The sequence below is a fragment of the Nerophis ophidion genome, linkage group LG15 (assembly GCF_033978795.1).
Source record: "Nerophis ophidion isolate RoL-2023_Sa linkage group LG15, RoL_Noph_v1.0, whole genome shotgun sequence".
In the NCBI taxonomy this organism is placed as follows: domain Eukaryota; kingdom Metazoa; phylum Chordata; class Actinopteri; order Syngnathiformes; family Syngnathidae; genus Nerophis; species Nerophis ophidion.
The window spans coordinates 48,984,641-49,006,613 of record NC_084625.1 but is presented as its reverse complement, the minus strand read 5'-3'; the positions used below and the strand labels follow the sequence as shown (position 1 = coordinate 49,006,613).

The following is a 21,973-nucleotide window of genomic DNA, read 5'->3' as shown; positions in this document are numbered from 1 at the left end:
TCCCACCTTATCTCTAAGGGAGGGACCCAAACTCATTTGGGCCGCTTGAACCCGTGATCTTGTCCTTTCGGTCATAACCCAAAGCTCATGACCGTAGGTGAGAATGGGAACGTAGATCGACAGGTAAATTGAGAGCTTTGCCTTCCGGCTCAGCTCCTTCGTCACCACAACGGGTGGATACAGCGTCCGCATTACTGAAGACGCCGCACCGATCTCACCATCCACTCTTCCCTCACTCTCGAACAAGACTCCTAGGTACTTGATGTCCTCCACTTGGGGAAGGGTCTCCTCCCCAATGTAACCTAAACCGTTGTAATCGCGACTGTAAGGATGTCTTGATCTACATTTTAGTCCTCCGATGTCAAGTGTCCATTACAGGCATATGTAAAGACTAGAGATGTCCGACACTGTACAAGGGTACACCTGTACCCTTGTGGAGAGGACAAACTCATGGGGGAGAACTCCCAGTTTGATCTGGACAGCGTGGTTGAACAGGGCTTTGGAAGCTATGGCCGTGATTATGAGAGTCTTAGAGACAGACTCGAACGTGGGGCGACACAGAGGACTTTGAAGTCATGCACAAAGTGGGGACCCTCGCCCCGTCCTTGTTTGTGAACGACTGAGCATTTCACGGAAGCTGCTTTTATACCCAATCAGGGCACCCACCTGTTCCCAATCAGCCCGTTCACATGTTGGATGTTCCAATTAAATGCAAACCGGCAGCAAGGTTTCAGGGTGTTGTTGATAAATGGCTTTCGCTTTGCATAGTAGAGTCTTACTATCACTGACAGATGTAGCGACAAACTGTAGTTACTCACAGCGGTTTTTTGAAGTGTTCCTGAGCCCGTGTGGTGATATCCTTTACACACAATGCCGCTTTTTGATGCAGTACCGCTTGAGGGATCAAAGGTCCGTAATATCATGGCTTACGTGCAGGGATTTCACCAGATTCTCTCAACCTTTTGATGATATTAGGGACCGTGGATGTTGAAATCCCTAAATTCCTTGCAATAGCTGGTTGAGAAATGGTGTTCTTGAACTGTTTGACAATTTGCTCAGGCGTTTTCTGACAAAGTGGGGACCCTCGCCCCGTCCTTGTTTGTGAATGACTGAGCATTTCACGGAAGCTGCTTTTATACCCGATCATGGCACCCACCTGTGCCCATTTACCATGTTCACCTGAGGGATGTTCCAAATAAATGCAAACCGGCAACATTTAGCCGGCAAGGTTTCTGGGTGTTGTTGATAAATGGCTTTCGCTTTGCATAGTAGAGTCTTACCTTGCACTGACAGATGTAGCGACAAACTGTAGTTACTGACAGCGGTTTTTTGAAGTGTTCCTGAGCCCGTGTGGTGATATCCTTTACACACAATGCCGCTTTTTGATGCAGTACCGCCTGAGGGATCAAAGGTCCGTAATATCATGGCTTACGTGCAGGGATTTCACCAGATTCTCTCAACCTTTTGATGATATTACGGACCGTGGATGTTGAAATCCCTAAATTCCTTGCAATAGCTGGTTGAGAAATGGTGTTCTTGAACTGTTTGACAATTTGCTCAGGCGTTTTCTGACAAAGAGGGGACCCTCGCCCCGTCCTTGTTTGTGAATGACTGAGCATTTCACGGAAGCTGCTTTTATACCCAATCATGGCACCCACCTGTGCCCATTTACCATGTTCACCTGAGGGATGTTCCAAATAAATGCAAACCGGCAACATTTAGCCGGCAAGGTTTCTGGGTGTTGTTGATAAACGGCTTTCGCTTTTCATAGTATAGTCTTACCTTGCACTGACATGTGTAGCGACCAACTATAGTTACTGACCAGTCAACCAATAGATAATTGAAATAAATATGAAAACTTCAGGTTGCTTATTGAAATTGAACTTGTGTCCTTGTCACGCAGGCCAAATCTTTGTGGTTTAGACAACTCTTGCCCGAGACCTAAATCCAAACTAAAGACCGCTGGAATGTATCATTTATTGAGAGGCATCTCATATCTTAACATCACTTTACTACACCCATAAAAAGGCAAGGTCAAGCACATTTCTACACAATGTATTTGGCTGAAAAACCCATGCCAAGGTGTAGCGTGTGGGGGTCCAGGACTCTTAGGGGAAAGGCGCCCGCCAGGTGGTTCGCGGTTTCTTCCACCAAGACAAAGTTGCTGAAGGAGCGAAGGCACCTCGCATGCCAACGTCTCCACCATTCGTGCATCAGATCGCACAACAGGGTCTGCATTATTGAAGACGTGTGTCACACCCGAGCTGACCGAGGTCTTTCTCCTTGCTGCTCAACCAACCCGACTAAAAACTGACGACAGGCTTCGATATTACAAACACTTCATCCACACGAGACCCTCAAACGAAGGACACGTACCGCCAGGATGACTGCAATTCCCCTAAGAAATTCTCTTTAGGTAATTTTTTGCTCTAAAGGGGCATGTTTTGGTCGCCCTAGTCCAGACCTGGGCCAAATCCGGCCCACCGGACGTTCTGCATAATTTTTTTTTTTTTACCTTAAACATCAAAACTGTGGCCGCCGTTATGACGTTCAGTGCTGTTTTTAAATGACCATAAAAAAAAAAACAAGTGTTATATTGAAGGCAACACATGATGTAAGTGTCTATATTAGCTATATTAGCCTACTATCAAAATGACTTTAAAAGTCTTATATAAGTGTTATAATGAAGACAACACATGATGTAAGTGCTTATATTAACTATAATAGCCGACTATCAAAATTACTTTTAAAGTATCGTATAAGTGTTATAATGAAGGCAACCCAAGACGAAAGTGTCTATTTTAGCCATAATAACCAATTATCAAAATAAAGTTAAAAGTCTTATATGAGTGTTATTATGAAGGCAACACATGATGTACAGTAAGTGTCTATATTAGCTCTATTAGCCTACTATCAACATGACTTTAAAAGTTTTATGTAAGCGTTATAATGAAGACAACACATGATGTAAGTGTCTATTATAGCTATAATAGCCGACTATCAAAATTACTTTTAAAGTATCGTATAAGTGTGATAATAAAGGCAACACAAGACAAAAGTGTCTATTTTAGCCATAATAACCAATTATCCAAATAACGTTAAAAGTCTTATATAAGTGTTATAATGAAGGCAACACATGATGTAAGTGTCTATATTAGCTATAATAGCCGACTATCAAAATTACTTTTAAAGTATCGTATAAATGTTATAATAAAGGCAACACAAGACGAAAGTGTGTATTTTAGCCATAATAGCCAATTATCAAAATGATTTTAAAAGTCTTATATGAGTGTTATTATGAAGGCAACACGTGATGTAAGTGTCTATATTAGCTATAATAGCCGACTATTAAAATTACTTTTAAAGTATCGTATAAGTGTTATAATAAAGGCAACACAAGACGAAAGTGTCTATTTTAGCCATAATAGCCAATCATCAAAATGATTTTAAAAGTCTTATATAAGTGTTATAATGAAGGCAACACATGATGTGTCTATATGAGCTATATTAGCCGACTATCAAAATTACTTTTAAAGTATCGTATAAGTGTTATAATAAAGGCAACACAAGACGAAAGTGTCTATTTTAGCCATAGCAGCCAATTATCAAAATGATTTTAAAAGTCTTATATGAGTGTTATTATGAAGGCAACACGTGATGTAAGTGTCTATATTAGCTATAATAGCCGACTATTAAAATTACTTTTAAAGTATCGTATAAGTGTTATAATAAAGGCAACACAAGACGAAAGTGTCTATTTTAGCCATAATAGCCAATTATCAAAATGATTTTAAAAGTCTTATATGAGTGTTATTATGAAGGCAACACATGATGTAAGTGTCTATATGAGCTATAATAGCCGACTATCAAAGTGACTTTTAAAGTATCGTATAAGTGTTATAATAAAGGCAACACAAGACGAAAGTGTCTATTTTAGCCATAATAGCCAATTATAAAAATTATTTTAAAAGTCTTATATAAGTGTTATAATGAAGGCAACACATGATGTAAGTGTCTATATTAGCTCTATTAGCCTACTATCAAAATTACCTTAAAAGCCTTATATAAATGTTAGAATGAAGACAACACATGATGTAAGTGTCTATATTAGCCAACTATCAAAATTACTTTTAAAGTATCGTATAAGTGTTATAATAAAGGCAACACAAGACGAAAGTGTCTATTTTAGCCATAATAGCCTGCTATCAAAATGATTTTAAAAGTCTTATATAAGTGTTATAATGAAGGCAACACATGATGTAAGTGTCTATATTAGCTCTATTAGCCTACTATCAAAATGACCTTAAAAGCCTTACATAAATGTTAGAATGAAGACAACACATGATGTGTCTATATTAGCTATAAAAGCCTACTATCAAAATGACTTTGCGTCGGAGGCTGAAGCAAATCTTCGTTGACAGAAATGTTGAAATGTAATATTTATTCTACACATTTTTACAACATTAGAAAACCATTTAGTAAATCGGAGGCTACTCAGAAGGTGAGATAACTCCTGGAAATGACTGACTTTTAATGGCCGATATATTAATTCCAATCTTTGGCAAGCTGGGTAATGTTTGCTGTGGTCTGGAACAACACGGCACACAAACAACTGTCAGAAATGCAGCCAATATTACAGACAGATAATGTGTCGTGAGACATGCAAAACAAAATTATGTACAAAGAGGATAAACGTAAAGGAAATTAAATTAACTCAAATGTAGCTACAAATGAGGGATAATGATGCGGCTAGCCTAAATAGCATGTTAGCATCGATTAGCTTGCAGTTAAGTCAATATGCCTGATTAGCACTCCAAAAGGGTCAATAACTTCACGCACAGTATAAAACATTTGGTGGACAACACGCAACAACATTAAAACACGTCTTTCTCTGGCAAGGTCGGCGAAACTTGCGCAAGTAAAGAAACTAGGGCGAGTTCAAGGGATGCCAAAATGAGTAGGACAAAACAGCGCTCATCAGTGAAGCATGTTTAATGTAAACAGTGGCATTTCTAACAATTAAGGTTTGTGTCGTGTTTGTCCTTCAACAAAAACAATATTAAAACAAAAAATATATTTTTTCTATTTTTATACATTTTTGAAAAAGTTCCAGTGAGCCACAATGGTGGCGCTAAATTGATTGCATGGGAGGAGATGGTGTGTTCAGGTAATGTAGGACTTTACATGCGTGCCTCATTCCAACGGCAGTCTCACATCTGCAGTCCAATATCGTCCAAGCGGCCGTGATCACGGCGTATCGATACTTCCGACTCGTGTCTTCAGAACTTTGTCTCACCAGGCTCGGCTTGTTTGATCAACGTTCTCCCTTTTTTCCCGAATCAATTGAGCCGGGGCTTTAACCGCTTTGGGGAAGACAAGCTCCTCCCTTGAACTTGTAATCCGGGCCCGAGCAGGAAAATCACAACATAAGACTCCAGTTTTCGCGGTGTGACTGTTTGAGGCTTGGTAAAACTTTTTTTTTTTTTTTAAATCACGTATTTATTTTGAACCTTGTTAGGCCTCTGGATATTGCAGATCTTTACACCCGATCGTAAAAAATAGGGCTATCGCGCTACCAGAATTTCAGTCGTCCAGACCGATCTGTGAATTTGTATTATTCTGGATAGTTGTGTGTTGTAATCATGGCAGAATCAATAAAAGACGACTATTATTTGGTAAAAATTAGGATTCACCATTTTATATTTTTTGAAGCTGCATATACTGAGGATGAACTACTGCATGAAGTAAGGGCGAGACGAGGGAGCAGACGGAAGCCGAGAAAGTGACTGATGCTCTAAATGTTGAGAAATGTTGTTCTAAAACTGTTTGACGATTTGCTCGAACGTTTTTTTGACAAAGTGGGGACCCTCGCCCCGTCCTTGTTTGTGAACGACCGAGCATTTGACAGAAGCTGCTTTTATACCCAATCATGGCACCCACCTATGCCCAATTAGCCTGTTCACCTGTGGGATGTTCCAATTAAATGCGAACCGGCAAGGTTTCTGGGTGTTGTTGATGAATGGCTTTCGCTTTGCATAGTAGAGTGAAGTGAATTATATTTATATAGCGCTTTTCTCTAGTGACTCAAAGCGCTTTACATAGTGAAACCCAATATCTAAGTTACATTTAAACCAGTGGGGGTGGCACTGGGAGCACGTGGGTAAAGTGTCTTGCCCAAGGACACAACAGCAGTGACTAGGATGGCAGAAGCGGGAATCGAACCTGCAACCCTCAAGTTGCTGGCACAGCCACTCTATTAACTGAGCTATACCGCGTCTTACCTTGCGCTGTAGTTACTGACAGTGGGGTTTTTTAAGTGTTCCTGAGCCCGTGTGGGGATATCCTTTACACACGATGCCGCTTTTTGATGCAGTACCGCCTGAGGGATCGAAGGTCCATAATATTATGCAGGGATTTCTCCAGATTCTCTTAACCTTTTGATGATATTCCGGACCGGTGATGGTGAAATCCCTAAATTCCTTGCAATAGCTCGTTGAGAAATGTTATTCTAAAACTGTTTGACGATTTGCTCACGCATTTTGAACTTGAAGCAAAGCTATTTTGACGTAAACGGAGTGCTTACCTAAATAAACCGGGAAAAAAAAAATTCCCCGGAGTTATGTACTTAACAAACGCCATGGCGGCATGGCGTAGTGGGTAGATCGGCCGTGCCAGAAACCTGAGGGTTGCAGGTTCGCTTCCCACCTATTGACATCCAAATCGCTGCCGTTGTGTCCTTGGGCAGGACACTTCACCCTTGCCCCCGGTGCCGCTCAGACTGGTGAATGAATGATTGGTGGTGGTCGGAGGGGCCGTAGGGGCAAACTAGCAGCCACGCTTCCGTCAGTTTACCCCAGGGTAGCTGTGGCTACTGATGTAGCTTACCACCACCAGGTGTGAATGAATGATGGGTTCCCACTTCTCTGTGAGCGCTTTGAGTATTTAAAAATAGAATCTAATCCATTATTATTATTATTATTATTATTATTATTATATATTCGAAGACAACTGTTTTTGGAGGAAATGAGGATTTTGCAACCTTATATTTTTGAAGCTGAACAAACTGAGGATGAACTATTGCGCGAAGTAAGGGTGAGACGTTGGAGCAGACGGGAGCCGAGAAAGTGACTTGAAGCCAAGCTATTTCTCGAGGGTTTGAGCCAGTTCATAGTCTGCAACCAGCAAGTCACCTTTTGCATAATATTGTCCGATTGAAACACTGATGACATCTATTAATAAGACAAGAAGCAAGGAATCATACAAAGACAGAGTTCAATTTAGTTCATGAGGAGAACGCATGGAGCTGCACACTTAGTCACAGTCTCGCCCTACGCTCTAAGGTACAGCTCCCGCGTCCCTCTATTTATTCAGGAGTTCCACAGTCAACATCACTGAGGCCGGCTCTAAAAAGGAGTGGTCACATATATTATGCAAAGCAGGTCCAGTACGCACAATACGTGACGGAATGCGCTGGGGACCTTGTCTCCGCTTCGTCTGCGTGCTGTCGTCTTATCTTCGTTGAGGTCCTTGAAGTCCTTGGCTGTTAGCGGGTTTGAGATTTCGCCTTGTCTCTGCTTCACCTGCATGCTGTCGTCTTATCTTCGTTGAGGTCCTTGAAGTCCTTGGCTGTTAGCGGCTTTGTGATTTCGCCTTGTCTCTGCACCGTCTGCGTGCTGTCGTCTTATCTGCGTTGAGGTCCTTGAAGTCCTTGGTTGTTAGCGGCCTTGTGATTTCGCCTTGTCTCCGCTTCGTCTGCATGCTGTCGTCTTATCTACGTTGAGGTCCTTGAAGTCCTTGGCTGTTAGCGGCTTTGTGGTTTCGCCTTGTCTCTGCACCGTCTGCGTGCTGTCGTCTTATCTGCGTTGAGGTCCTTGAAGTCCTTGGTTGTTAGCGGCCTTGTGATTTCGCCTTGTCTCTGCTTCGTCTGCATGCTGTCGTCTTATCTGCGTTAATGTCCTTGAAGTCCTTGGCTGTTAGCGGCTTTGAGATTTCGCCTTGTCTCTGCTTCACCTGCATGCTGTCGTCTTATCTTCGTTGAGGTCCTTGAAGTCCTTGGCTGTTAGCGACCTTGTGATTTCGCCTCGTCTCTGCTTCGTCTGCATGCTCTCGTCTTGTCTTCGTTGAGGTCCTTGAAGTCCTTGGCTGTTAGCGACCTTGTGATTTCGCCTTGTCTCCACTTCGTCTGCGTGCTGTCGTCTTATCTACGTTGAGGTCCTTGAAGTCCTTGGCTGTTAGCGGCCTTGTGATTTCGCCTTGTCTCTGCTTCGTCTGCATGCTGTCGTCTTATCTGCGTTAATGTCCTTGAAGTCCTTGGCTGTTAGCGGCTTTGAGATTTCGCCTTGTCTCTGCTTCACCTGCATGCTGTCGTCTTATCTTCGTTGAGGTCCTTGAAGTCCTTGGCTGTTAGCGACCTTGTGATTTCGCCTCGTCTCTGCTTCGTCTGCGTGCTGTCGTCTTGTCTACGTTGAGGTCCTTGAAGTCCTTGGCTGTTAGCGACCTTGTGATTTCGCCTTGTCTCCGCTTCGTCTGCGTGCTGTCGTCTTATCTACGTTGAGGTCCTTGAAGTCCTTGGCTGTTAGCGGCCTTGTGATTTTGCCTTGTCTCTGCACCGTCTGCGTGCTGTAGTCTTATCTGCGTTGAGGTCCTTGAAGTCCTTGGTTGTTAGCGGCCTTGTGATTTCGCCTTGTCTCTGCTTCGTCTGCATGCTGTCGTCTTATCTGCGTTAATGTCCTTGAAGTCCTGGGATGTTAGCGGCTTTGAGATTTCGCCTTGTCTCTGCTTCACCTGCATGCTGTCGTCTTATCTTCGTTGAGGTCCTTGAAGTCCTTGGCTGTTAGCGGCTTTGTGATTTCGCCTTGTCTCTGCTTCGTCTGCACGCTGTCGTCTTATCTGCGTTAATGTCCTTGAAGTCCTTGGCTGTTAGCGGCTTTGAGATTTCGCCTTGTCTCTGCTTCACCTGCATGCTGTCGTCTTATCTTTGTTGAGGTCCTTGAAGTCCTTGGCTGTTAGCGACCTTGTGATTTCGCCTCGTCTCTGCTTCGTCTGCATGCTCTCGTCTTGTCTTCGTTGAGGTCCTTGAAGTCCTTGGCTGTTAGCGACCTTGTGATTTCGCCTTGTCTCCGCTTCGTCTGCGTGCTGTCGTCTTATCTACGTTGAGGTCCTTGAAGTCCTTGGCTGTTAGCGGCCTTGTGATTTTGCCTTGTCTCTGCACCGTCTGCGTGCTGTAGTCTTATCTGCGTTGAGGTCCTTGAAGTCCTTGGTTGTTAGCGGCCTTGTGATTTCGCCTTGTCTCTGCTTCGTCTGCATGCTGTCGTCTTATCTGCGTTAATGTCCTTGAAGTCCTTGGCTGTTAGCGGCTTTGAGATTTCGCCTTGTCTCTGCTTCACCTGCATGCTGTCGTCTTATCTTCGTTGAGGTCCTTGAAGTCCTTGGCTGTTAGCGGCTTTGTGATTTCGCCTTGTCTCTGCACCGTCTGCGTGCTGTCGTCTTATCTGCGTTGAGGTCCTTGAAGTCCTTGGTTGTTAGCGGCCTTGTGATTTCGCCTTGTCTCTGCTTCGTCTGCATGCTGTCGTCTTATCTGCGTTAATGTCCTTGAAGTCCTTGGCTGTTAGCGGCTTTGAGATTTCGCCTTGTCTATGCTTCACCTGCATGCTGTCGTCTTATCTTCGTTGAGGTCCTTGAAGTCCTTGGCTGTTAGCGACCTTGTGATTTCGCCTTGTCTCTGCTTCGTCTGCATGCTGTCGTCTTGTCTTCGTTGAGGTCCTCGAAGTCCTTGGCTGTTAGCGGCCTTGTGATTTCGCCTTGTCTCTGCTTGGTGTCGTCTTATCTGCTTTGGGGTCCTTAAAGTCCTTGGCGGTTAGCGGCCTTGTGATTTCGCCTTGTTTCTGCTTGTTGTCGTCTTATCTGCGTTGAGGTCCTTAAAGTCCTTGGCTGTTAGCGGCCTTATGATTTCGCCTTGTCTCTGCTTGGTTGTCTTATCTGCGTTGAGGTATTTAAAGTCCTTGGCTGTTAGCGGCCTTGTGATTTCGCCTTGTCTCTGCTTGGTTGTCTTATCTGTGTTGAAGTCTTTAAAGTCCTTGGCTGTTAGCGGCCTTGTGATTTCGCCTTGTCTCTGCTTCGTCTGAATGCTGTCGTCTTATCTTTGTTGAGGTCCTTGAACTCCTTGGATGTTAGTGGGCCAAAGCAAAAATAACATCTGCGGCTGAGGCCAACCCACAGACAAGAAGTTTCGTCCTTGCACAGATACAAACGTCTAACTTGAGTACAATAGCTAATAACTATAGCAACAGACTATAAGCGTACTAAAGTTGTGTGACAATATCTGCATTCAAGTCCAAATTTTCCTGGCCGTTATTTACGTCGAGTTTCAGTACTCGTCCCAACTGTCGGTCCCTCAAAGCCAAAACAGCTTACCTTGTCACAGCTGTAAAATAAGTGAGGTATGAGTGGCATCCACCTGTGTGCAAAAGTTGTGCTTTAACTCGTGATTTCCCCGCAGACCTTGACTACCGGGTTATCCCCGCTCCCCGGCTTAATTGTGCTTTACTGTTCGAAGTGTTTTCCTAGGTCCGGGACGAGGCTGTGGTCTTGATTTGCTTTTAACAACCCTTCAGACTGCCACTTTCTCCAGACAGGACAATATTAGACTTTAATTAATTCCGTGGCTCGCAATACTCGGAGGGAGAGGCAACTCGGGTATGCAACGCACTGTCGAGGTCTACCGGGTGGCAATTAATAACACGTCTTGAATTTGGAGTTCCGAGGCCTGCCGTGGGACGCTCCTCTAAGGTTTGGTTTTATGAAATGCGGGGACTTCCAATTCCGGACGTAGCGGCAGCGCTCTGGTAATGGTCTATAAAACAGTGATTGCCTACTTAGGGTTTATGTGCTTTGTTTAGTCTGTTGTCGTCAGTCTCCGGCATAGTGAGCCACGAGTGTGTTCCCAGTCCAACGAGGCCTGCAAAGTGGTCTAGGCAGCCACCTCAGGTATACCGCACGCAATTAGTGCCGACTGCTTGGTCGAAACAACCTCAAGGCTTACTGGTCATTTAACCCTTGTGTGGTGTTCGGGGTCTGTGGGACCCATTTTCTTTTTTTTTTTTAAGGAAAAATGATACAATTAATGAATTTTTCAAACTAAGACTCACTGACTGGCTCATTTTCTGTGAAGAACATATAACTGGATACATATTTAATGACCACACACCATACACCCCACCCTACACATTTCTATTACATATAAGATGTCCGGGTCCACTGGAAATTGGTGTTCTGTGTAGCACACACACACACACCCACACACTGGTAATCATTTGGAATGGGGACCACCCTTTCTACAGGTTGTGGAGGCGTAACAAAAATGAGGTAAAATAGCCACTGCCCAGTTAGCTCATACACATCTTTTATTCTCTGGATTAACGAAGTCATGTGCGGACCATACTTACTGGGGACCCTGGGGAAAAAAGAGTTAGTAGTGTGGAAATTGATGTTCTGTGTACCAAAATTTGTCATTGTTTATGTCAAAAGTGCATTTGTGTTGACTCGCTATCGTCCTATTTTAGTCAAAGGTAAATAGGTTGTTGACAATAACGAAGATTAACATTTTTTAGTCAACACTGGCACACGTCAGCAGGACAATTAGGGGCTTTTGTAAACCGGAAGTTTTGAAATGGTTCGGTAATCACTTATATATCAAATGGTATATTGTGATATACTTTGTTGTTGCAGGAGGCGGAACAAAACGTCAGTTTTCATCGGAAATATTCGACAACCGCTGGACGAGGACACAATGGCAGTGGCTAAGACGAAACCTGGAACCCTCAAGTTGCTGGCACAGCCACTCTACCAACCGAGCTATACCGCCCATACCATATCATACATACCGAGGTCAGGACCAAAATGATGTCACTAATATAAAATCCTCAGCTATAAGGGGTGTGCTAAGCATAACATAGTAATACATTTTGCTTAAAATGCATTTTTAATATGTTTAAAGAATGTGATTATTATGTAGTTTTTACTATTTTCGTCATTTCTTGTTTCTTGGCTGAATCGTCGATTGAATTCGTCATTGTTCTCGTCAAAAGTGCATTCGTGTTGACTCGCTATCGTCTTATTTCAGTCAAAGGAAAATAGGCTGTTGACAATAACGAAGATTAACATTTTTTAGTCAACACTGGCACACGTCAGCAGGAAAATTAGGATCCTTTGTAAACCGGAAGTTTTGAAATGGTTCGGTAATCACTTATATATCAAATGGTATATTGTGATATACTTTGCTGTTACAGGAGGCGGAACAAAACGTCAGTTTTCATCGGAAATATTCGACAACCGCTGGACGAGGACACAATGGCAGTGGCTAAGACGGAACCTGGAACCCTCAAGTTGCTGGCACAGCCACTCTACCAACCGAGCTATACCGCCCATACCATATCATACATACCGAGGTCAGGACCAAAATGATGTCACTAATATACAATCCTCAGCTATAAGGGGTGTGCTAAGCATGACATAGTAATACATTTCGCTTAAAATGCATTTTTAATATGTTTAAAGAATGTGATTATTATTTAGTTTTTATTATTTTCGTAATTTCTTGTTCCTCGGCTGAATCGTCGATTGAAATCGTCATTGTTCTCGTCAAAAGTGCATTTGTGTTGACTCGCTATCGTCCTATTTCAGTCAAAGGAAAATGGGCTGTTGACAATAACGACGATTAACATTTTTTAGTCAACACTGGCACACGTCAGCAGGAAAATTAGGATCCTTTGTAAACCGGAAGTTTTGAAATGGTTCGGTAATCACTTATATATCAAATGGTATATTGTGATATATTTTGCTGTTACAGGAGGCGGAACAAAACGTCAGTTTTCATCCAAAATATTAGACAACCGCTGGATGAGGACACAATGGCAGTGGCGAGGACGGAACCTGGAACCCTCAAGTTGCTCTACCAACCGAGATATACCGCCCATACCATATCATTCATACCGAGGTCAGGACCAAAATGATGTCACTAATATAAAATCCTCAGCTATGAGGGGTGTGCTAAGCATGACATAGTAATACATTTTGCTTAAAATGCATTTTTAATATGTTTAAAGAATGTGATTATTATTTTTTTATTTTTATTTTCGTCATTTCTTGTTCCTCGGCTGAATCGTCGATTGAATTCGTCATTGTTTTCGTCAAAAGTGCATTTGTGTTGACTCGCTATCGTCCTATTTCAGTCAAAGGAAAATAGGCTGTTGACAATAATGAAGATTAACATTTTTTAGTCAACACTGGCACACGTCAGCCACAAAATTAGGAGCCTTTGTAAACCGGAAGTTTTGAAATGGTTCTGTAATCACTTATACATCAAATGGTATATTGTGATATACTTTGTTGTTGCAGGAGGCGGAACAAAACGTCAATTTTCATCCAAAATATTAGACAACTGCTGGACGAGGACACAATGGCAGTGGCTAGGACGGAACCTGGAACCCTCAAATTGCTGGCACAGCCACTCTACCAACCGAGCTATACCGCCCATACCATATCATTCATACCGAGGTCAGGACCAAAATGATGTCACTTATATAAAATCCTCACTTATAAGGGGTGTGCTAAGCATGACATAGTAATAAATTTTGCTTAAAATGCATTTTTAATATGTTTAAAGAATGTGATTATTATTTAGTTTTTATTATTTTCGTCATTTCTTGTTCCTCGGCTGAATCGTCGATTGAATTCGTCATTGTTTTCGTCAAAAGTGCATTTGTGTTGACTCGCTATTGTCCTATTTCAGTCAAAGGAAAATAGGCTGTTGACAATAACGAAGATTAACATTTTTAGTCAACACTGGCAGGAAAAATAGGAGCCTTTGTAAACTGGAAGTTTTGAAATGGTTCTGTAATCACTTATACATCAAATGGTATATTGTGATATACTTTGTTGTTGCAGGAGGCGGAACAAAACGTCAATTTTCATCCGAAATATTGGACAACCGCTGGATGAGGGTAAATAACAGGGCAGGAATGAACAACAAGACTACAGAGTTCAAGCCAAAGCGGCAATTTAGTGTGGATAAAGTGGAAGTCTGGGGCTGTCTGGTGTGTTTCCAGAAGAGAGGCCTGGCTGATGAGCAGCCGAGACGGGAGGGAGCGATGATTGAAGTGAGAATCAGGTTGAGAGTCTGCTGGCTCAGGACAACTGCACAAATAAAACAGCTGAAATAGAGAGGTTTGATCTCTGCCTGACTGAGCGAACGAAAGTGCACCAGTTGGCCCGTGCTGGGGGGGGCGGAGTCATGTCGTTAGGCCTCATGCAATTCCCGGAAGAGAGAAGCGGAAACTGCTGGGTTGATAATCAGGACCTCCGAATTAGAGGCCATGGTTCTCAGTTGGAAAAGGGTGGACCGCACCCTTTGGGTCGGGAATGAAGTTCTGCCTGAAGTGTCGGGAGTTGAAGTGTCTCGGGGTCTTGTTCCTGAGTGAGGGAAGGATAGGTGCGACCGGTCTGTTGTGGTGAAGAAGGAGCTGAGCCATAAGACGAAGCTCAATCAGTTAATCAATCAAATCACGAGTGTCTCAAAGGGCTGCACAAGCCACAACGACATCATTGGTTCAGATCCCACATAAGGGCAAGGAAAAACTCACAACGCAGTGGGATGTCAATGAGAATGACTATGAGAAACCTGGGAGAGTCCGCTCGGGATGGTTTCCTGCTGGCCCCACTATGGACTGGACTCTCACTATTATGTTAGATCCACTATGGACTGGACTCTCACTATTATGTTAGATCCACTATGGACTGGCCTCTCACAATATTATGTTAGATTCTCTATGGACTGGACTCTCACTATTATGTTAGATCCACTATGGACTGGCCTCTCACAATTTTATGTTAGATCCTCTATGGACTGGACTCTCACACTATTATGTTAGATCCCCTATGGCCTGGACTCTCACTATTATGTTAGGTCCACTATGAACTGGACTCTCATTATTATGTTAGATCCACTATGGACTGGCCTCTCACAATAATATGTTAGATCCACTAGGGACTGGACTCTCACTATTATGTTAGATCCACTATGGACTGGACTCTCACAGTATTATGCTAGATCCACTATGGACTTGACTCTCACTATTAGGTTAAATACACTATGGACTGGACTCCAACTATTAGGTTAGATCCACTATAGACTGGACTCTCTCACTATTATGCAAAGGGTGAAGAGTCTTGCTCAAGGACACAACGGACATGATGAGGTTGGTAGAGGGCGGGGAATCGAACCAGCAACCCTCAGGTTGCTCTGCCAACCGCACCACATTTTAAATGCACACACAGTCTTAATAAATCACCAACAAATAGCACAGGCTATTTTTGATGGTTCGCACGTGCTCAGTAAATCCTGCCCGTGGTGTGTCACATGTTGTCGTACGCCCGCCGCCACGCTCACACCACAAACTCCGAGACACGTTCCGGGCGAGTGATTTCTCAGGTTCTGAGGGCGGTTTTATTGATGTGAGGGTCACTTTGCAATTTGGAGGCAATTAAAAGGTAATGAATGTACTCAAATGAAACCTGGAGGGCAGCGCCGTGATCTATTTGTGTGTGTGTGTGTGTGTGTGTGTGTGTGTGTGTGTGTGGTTTCAAGACAGAGTGTGACCCATGGTCGGCCACGCCCCCTTCCAGGACTGAAACGGAGGGAAATTCTGGATCCGATTTATCGATTGTTGACCATATTTAAAGACTGATTTGTTGTCCTGTTGCAGAAAAACCTGGCCATGTTAACAATAGTGGTCTAGTGGTCATGGATGTAGTGCTGGGGGTCCAGAGTCGGGACCTGGTGGGTGGACTGCTCGCCTGTGCATCGGTTGGGGACGTCTCTGTGCTGCTGACCTGTGTCCTGCTGGCCCCACTATGGACTGGACTCCAACTATTATGCTAGATCCACTATGGACTGGACTCTCACTATTACGTTAGATCCACTATGGACTGGACTCTCACTATTATGTTGGATCCACTATGGACTGGACTCTCACTATTATGTTAGATCCACTATGGACTGGACTCTCACTATTGTGTTAGATCCACTATGGACTGGACTCTCACTATTATGTTAGATCCACTATGGACTGGACTCTCACTATTATGTTAGATCCACTATGGACTGGACTCCAACTATTATGCTAGATCCACTATGGACTGGACTCTCACTATTACGTTAGATCCACTATGGACTGGACTCTCACTATTATGTTAGATCCACTATGGACTGGACTCTCACTATTACGTTAGATCCACTATGGACTGGACTCTCACTATTATGTTGGATCCACTATGGACTGGACTATCACTATTATGCTAGATCCACTATAGACTGGACTCTCACTATTATGTTAGATCCACTATGGACTGGACTCTCACTATTATGTTAGATCCACTATGGACTGGACTCTCACTATTATGTTAGATCCACTATGGACTGGACTCACACTATTATGTTAGATCCACTATGGACTGGACTTTCACTATTATGTTAGATCCACTATGGACTGGACTCTCAGTATTATGTTAGATCCATTATGGACTGGACTCTCACTATTATGTTAGATCCACTATGGACTGGACTCTCACTATTATGTTAGATCCACTATGGACTGGACTCACACTATTATGTTAGATCCACTATGGACTGGACTCTCACTATTATGTTAGATCCACTATGGACTGGACTCTCAGTATTATGTTAGATCCACTATGGACTGGACTCTCACTATTATATTAGATCCACTATGGACTGGACTCTCATTATTATGTTAGATCCACTATGGACTGGACTCTCAGTATTATGTTAGATCCACTATGGACTGGACGCAAAATATTATGTTAGATCCACTATGGACTGGACTCTCACTATTATGTTAGATCCACTATGGATTAAACTCTCACAATATTACGTTAAATCCACTATGGACTGGACTCTCACTATTATGCTAGATCCACTATGGACTGGACTCTCACTATTTTGTTAGATCCACTATGGACTGGACTCTCACTATTATGTTAGATCCACTATGGACTGGACTCTCACTATTATGTTAGATCCACTATGGACTGGACTCTCACTATTATGTTAGATCCACTATGGACTGGACTCCAACTATTATGTTAGATCCACTATGGACTGGACTCTCACTATTATGTTAGATCCACTATGGACTGGACTCTCACTATTATGTTAGATCCACTATGGACTGGACTCACAATATTATGTTAGATCCACTATGGACTGGACTCTCACTATTATGTTAGATCCACTGTGGACTGGACTCAAAATATTATGTTAGATCCACTATGGACTGGACTCTCCCACTATTTTGTCAGATCCACTATGGACTGGACTCTCACTATTATGTTAGATCCACTATGGACTGGACTCTCACTATCATGTTAGATCCACTATGGACTAGACTCTCATTACTATGTTAGATCCACTATGGACTGGACTCTCACAATGTTATGCTAGATCCACTTTGGACTGGACTCTCACTATTATGTTACATCCACTATGGACTGGACTCCCACTATTATACTGGATCCACTATGGACTGGACTCTCACTATTATGTTAGATCCACTATGTACTGGACTCACACTATTATGCTAGATCCACTATGGACTGGACTCTCACTATTATGTTAGATCCACTATGGACTGGACTCCAACTATTAGGTTAGATCCACTATAGACTGGACTGTCTCACTATTATGTTAGTTCCACTATGGACTGGACTCTCACTATTATACTGGATCCACTATGGTGGACTGGACTCTCACTATTATCTTAGATCCACTATAGACTGGACTCTCACTATTATGTGGGATCCACTATGGACTGGACTTTCACTTTTATGTTAGATCCACTATGAACTGGACTTTCACTATTATGTTAGATCCACTATGGACTGGTCTCTCACTATTATGTTGGATCCACTATGGACTGAACTCTCACTATTATGTTAGATCTACTATGGACTGGACTTTCACTATTATGTTAGATCCACTATGGACTGGACTCTCACTATTAGGTTGGATCCATTATGGACTGGACTCTCATTATTATGTTAGATCCACTATGGACTGGACTCTCACTATTATGTTGGATCCACTATGGATTAAACTCTCACAATATTATGTTAGATCCACTATGGACTGGACGCTCACTATTATGTTAGATCCACTATGGACTGGACTCTCACTATTATGTTGGATCCACTATGGATTAAACTCTCACAATATTATGTTAGATCCACTATGGACTGGACGCTCACTATTATGTTAGATCCACTATGGACTGGACTCTCACTATTATGTTAGATCCACTATGGACTGGACGCTCACTATTATGTTAGATCCACTATGGACTGGACTCTCACTATTATGTTGGATCCACTATGGACTAGACTCTAACTAGATAAACTCTTCCGCTATTCCTAAATTTCCAGAAAGTTCCCATTGAAATGAATCAGACACTTTTTCAAGTTGCACAATTCCCACATTTTTCAAGCTATTCAAACCATTCCACTCATCCTGGACATTCAAACTAAAACTGTCCCAAGTTCCAAACCAAATTCTGCTTTTCCTGGAAATTCAAACTCTTCCACATTAAAACCATGGAAACTATTCATACATTCATACTACATTCTGTCAGCATTTCAGCATTGAACTTCTTCTTCTTCTCCAGATTTTGATACGCTCTACCTTCCACAATTTCCATTCCAACTTCAAATTGTTCAAACTATTCGGAAATTTTAGGTTTTTCCTTGACAAATTTAAAAAAATTTCCACATTTCCCAGAATTCAAGGTTTTCTGGGACATTTTTCCACGTTCAAAATGAAAAGACCATTTTTCAAACTTCCACAATTTCCACATTTTTCAACCGATTCAAACCATTCAACCATCAACACATTCCAGCAATCCTGGACATTTAAACGAGGATTTTTTCAAGTAAAAAAAAAAATTCCAGGAATTCCTAGAATTCTTGTTTTTTCACCTTTTTTTCTGTCGACTAACTTCCACATTTTTTAACCCACTTCAACCGTTCCACCGTCGAAACATTCCAAAGTCGTTTTTATCAAATGCAAAAATTCCCAGTTTTCCCGAATTTCCAGGAATTGCGTAGTATCATTTCTCAAATAAAAATGTTACTACTTCAACATTTCTCAACCAATTCGAAAAAATTCAAACACCAACCATTTCAACTCATTCAGACCATTCAAGTATTTTATTTACCATTTTCCAAAAATTCCTGATTTTCCCGAAATTCATTAATACCATTTACTACAACATTTTTTGCCCGATTTTAACAATTCCAACACCAAACAATTCAGCTCATTTAGGACATTCGTGATCCTAATAATTTTTCCAAAATATTCCTAAATTTCCAGGAAAATCCCATTGAAATTAATCAGACACTTTTCCAAGTTGCACAATTCCCACATTTTTCAACCCATTCAAACCATTCCACTCATCCTGGACATTCAAACTAAAACTATCCCAAGTTCCAAACCAAATTCTGTTTTTCCTGGAAATTCAAACTCTTCCACATTAAAACCATTGAAACCATTAATACTACATTCTGTCAGCATTCACGCCCAATTCCTCCAGGAATTGCATCACCACATTGCTATTATGCACTAAAACCGGCAACTCCGGCGGTGTGTTTGTAGTGTCTGACAACCCAACCCAAGACGTTAGAATGTCTCATCGCCGCTTCTTCTCTCCCCGAGGAGACAATGCCTGCCGTCGCTAAGCAAGGACTTAAGCGCAGCAGTCGAGCCCATTTTCATGTTCATTAGATTTCCCTAACCTTAGAAACCTAACCAGGCGTTACTTCCCAACAGCTCTCCTAGGTGTTTTTAATTAGTGAGGATTCCTCGTTATGTGCGGCAGATGGCCCGATCCGATCTTTTGTTCGAGTCACACTAATTAGGATCCTCGCGGAAGCGCCGTCCAAACCGAATCCTTAATCAGGGAGACTGCTTCGCCAAGTAATAAGAAACCTGATGTGCTTCCACAACAGTGCTCACCTTGAAACTTCAAAATAGATACCAGTCACTTTGAGAGAACGGGTCTTTTGTCGACACTCTCCTCGTACGTCGTGCGTTAGATGCCAGGTGGACGAGAGAGAAAGCGTCCTATCAACCGGTAGGCCTGCTCGGCTTAAAACAGATCCGTCTATAGCCGTTTAAATGTCACAGTTAGTTGTTGTCGAACCCCAAGATGTTTTCCCATCGAATGGAAAAACATGATTTAATTCAAATAATAGAACAAGAACAAACAAAAAGCACGCAAGTGGGCGGAATAACAAACTAAAGGAGCTAGCACTGGAAGCTAGAAAACAAAAAAAGGAACTTTAGCATGGAAGCTAGTGGATAGCAAACAGAAAAACTGATAATAACTAATGGCTAATGAGAACAGCTTACCGCTACGATGACCAGGACAAAATGCTTAAAAGAATCACAGATACGACAAGAACAACATATGGCGACGACAAGTCCGAATGCAATGATCCAGCAACTGACGCAAGACAAAGGAGGAGCGGGCTGATTGGCAACAGGTGTGGCCAGATGCCAATCGGCCACAGCACTCAGGGGAACAAGACAGGAAGCTGACAAAACAAGAGCACTAGACAGGAACTAAGGACAGGACATACTAAACACACCGAGGAGGAACACAGCGATCAGGGAACAAGACAGGAAGCTGACAAAATAAGAACACTAGACAGGAACTAAGGACAGGGAATACTAAACACACCGAGGAGGAACACAGCGCTCAGGGAACAAGACAGGAAGCTGACAAAACAAGAGCACTGGACAGGAACTAAGGACAGGAAATACTCAACACACCAAGGAGGGACACAGCACTCAGGGAACAAGACAGGAAGCTGACAAAACAAGAGCACTAGACAGGAACTAAGGACAGGGAATACTAAACACACCGAGGAGGAACACAGCGCTCAGGGAACAAGACAGGAAGCTGACAAAACAAGAGCACTGGACAGGAACTAAGGACAGGAAATACTCAACACACCAAGGAGGGACACAGCACTCAGGGAACAAGACAGGAAGCTGACAAAACAAGAGCACTAGACAGGAACTAAGGACAGGGAATACTAAACACACCGAGGAGGAACACAGCGATCAGGGAACAAGACAGGAAGCTGACAAAATAAGAGCACTAGACAGGAACTAAGGACAGGGAATACTAAACACACCGAGGAGGGACACAGCACTCAGGGAACAAAACAGGAAGCTGACAAAACAAGAGCACTAGACAGGAACTAAGGACAGGGAATACTAAACACACTGAGGAGCAACACAGCGCTCAGGGAACAAGACAGGAAGCTGACAAATTAAGAGCACTAGACAGGAACTAAGGACAGGGAATACTAAACACACCGAGGAGGACCACAGCGATCAGGGAACAAGACAGGAAGCTGACTAAACAAGAGCACTAGACAGGAACTAAGGACAGGAAACACTAAACACACCGAGGAGGAACACAGCACTGAGGGAACAAGACAGGAAGCTGACAAAATAAGAGCACTAGACAGGAACTAAGGACAGGGAATACTAAACACACCGAGGAGGAACACAGCGATCAGGGAACAAGACAGGAAGCTGACAAAACAAGAGCACTAGACAGGAACTAAGGACAGGGAATACTAAACACACTGAGGAGGAACACAGCACTCAGGGAACAAGACAGGAAGCCGACAAAACAAGAGCACTAGACAGGAACTAAGGACAGGGAATACTAAACACACTGAGGAGCAACACAGCGCTCAGGGAACAAGACAGGAAGCTGACAAATTAAGAGCACTAGACAGGAACTAAGGACAGGGAATACTAAACACACCGAGGAGGACCACAGCGATCAGGGAACAAGACAGGAAGCTGACTAAACAAGAGCACTAGACA

The 21,973-nt window shown here is 42.8% G+C and overlaps 1 protein-coding gene across 1 annotated transcript in view; it reads left to right on the top strand.

Moving 5' to 3' along the window:
* Positions 1 to 450: 450 nt before the first annotated feature.
* The window catches only part of LOC133569798 (uncharacterized), a 33,387-nt gene continuing 11,864 nt past the window's right edge, over positions 451 to 21,973 (top strand). Inside the window, exons 1-5 of the mRNA XM_061922421.1 lie at positions 451 to 584; positions 11,728 to 11,886; positions 12,288 to 12,446; positions 12,848 to 12,994; positions 13,396 to 13,494. Coding sequence (XP_061778405.1) covers positions 451 to 584; positions 11,728 to 11,886; positions 12,288 to 12,446; positions 12,848 to 12,994; positions 13,396 to 13,494 — 698 coding nt within the window. The remainder of the gene's footprint in view (positions 585 to 11,727; positions 11,887 to 12,287; positions 12,447 to 12,847; positions 12,995 to 13,395; positions 13,495 to 21,973) is intronic.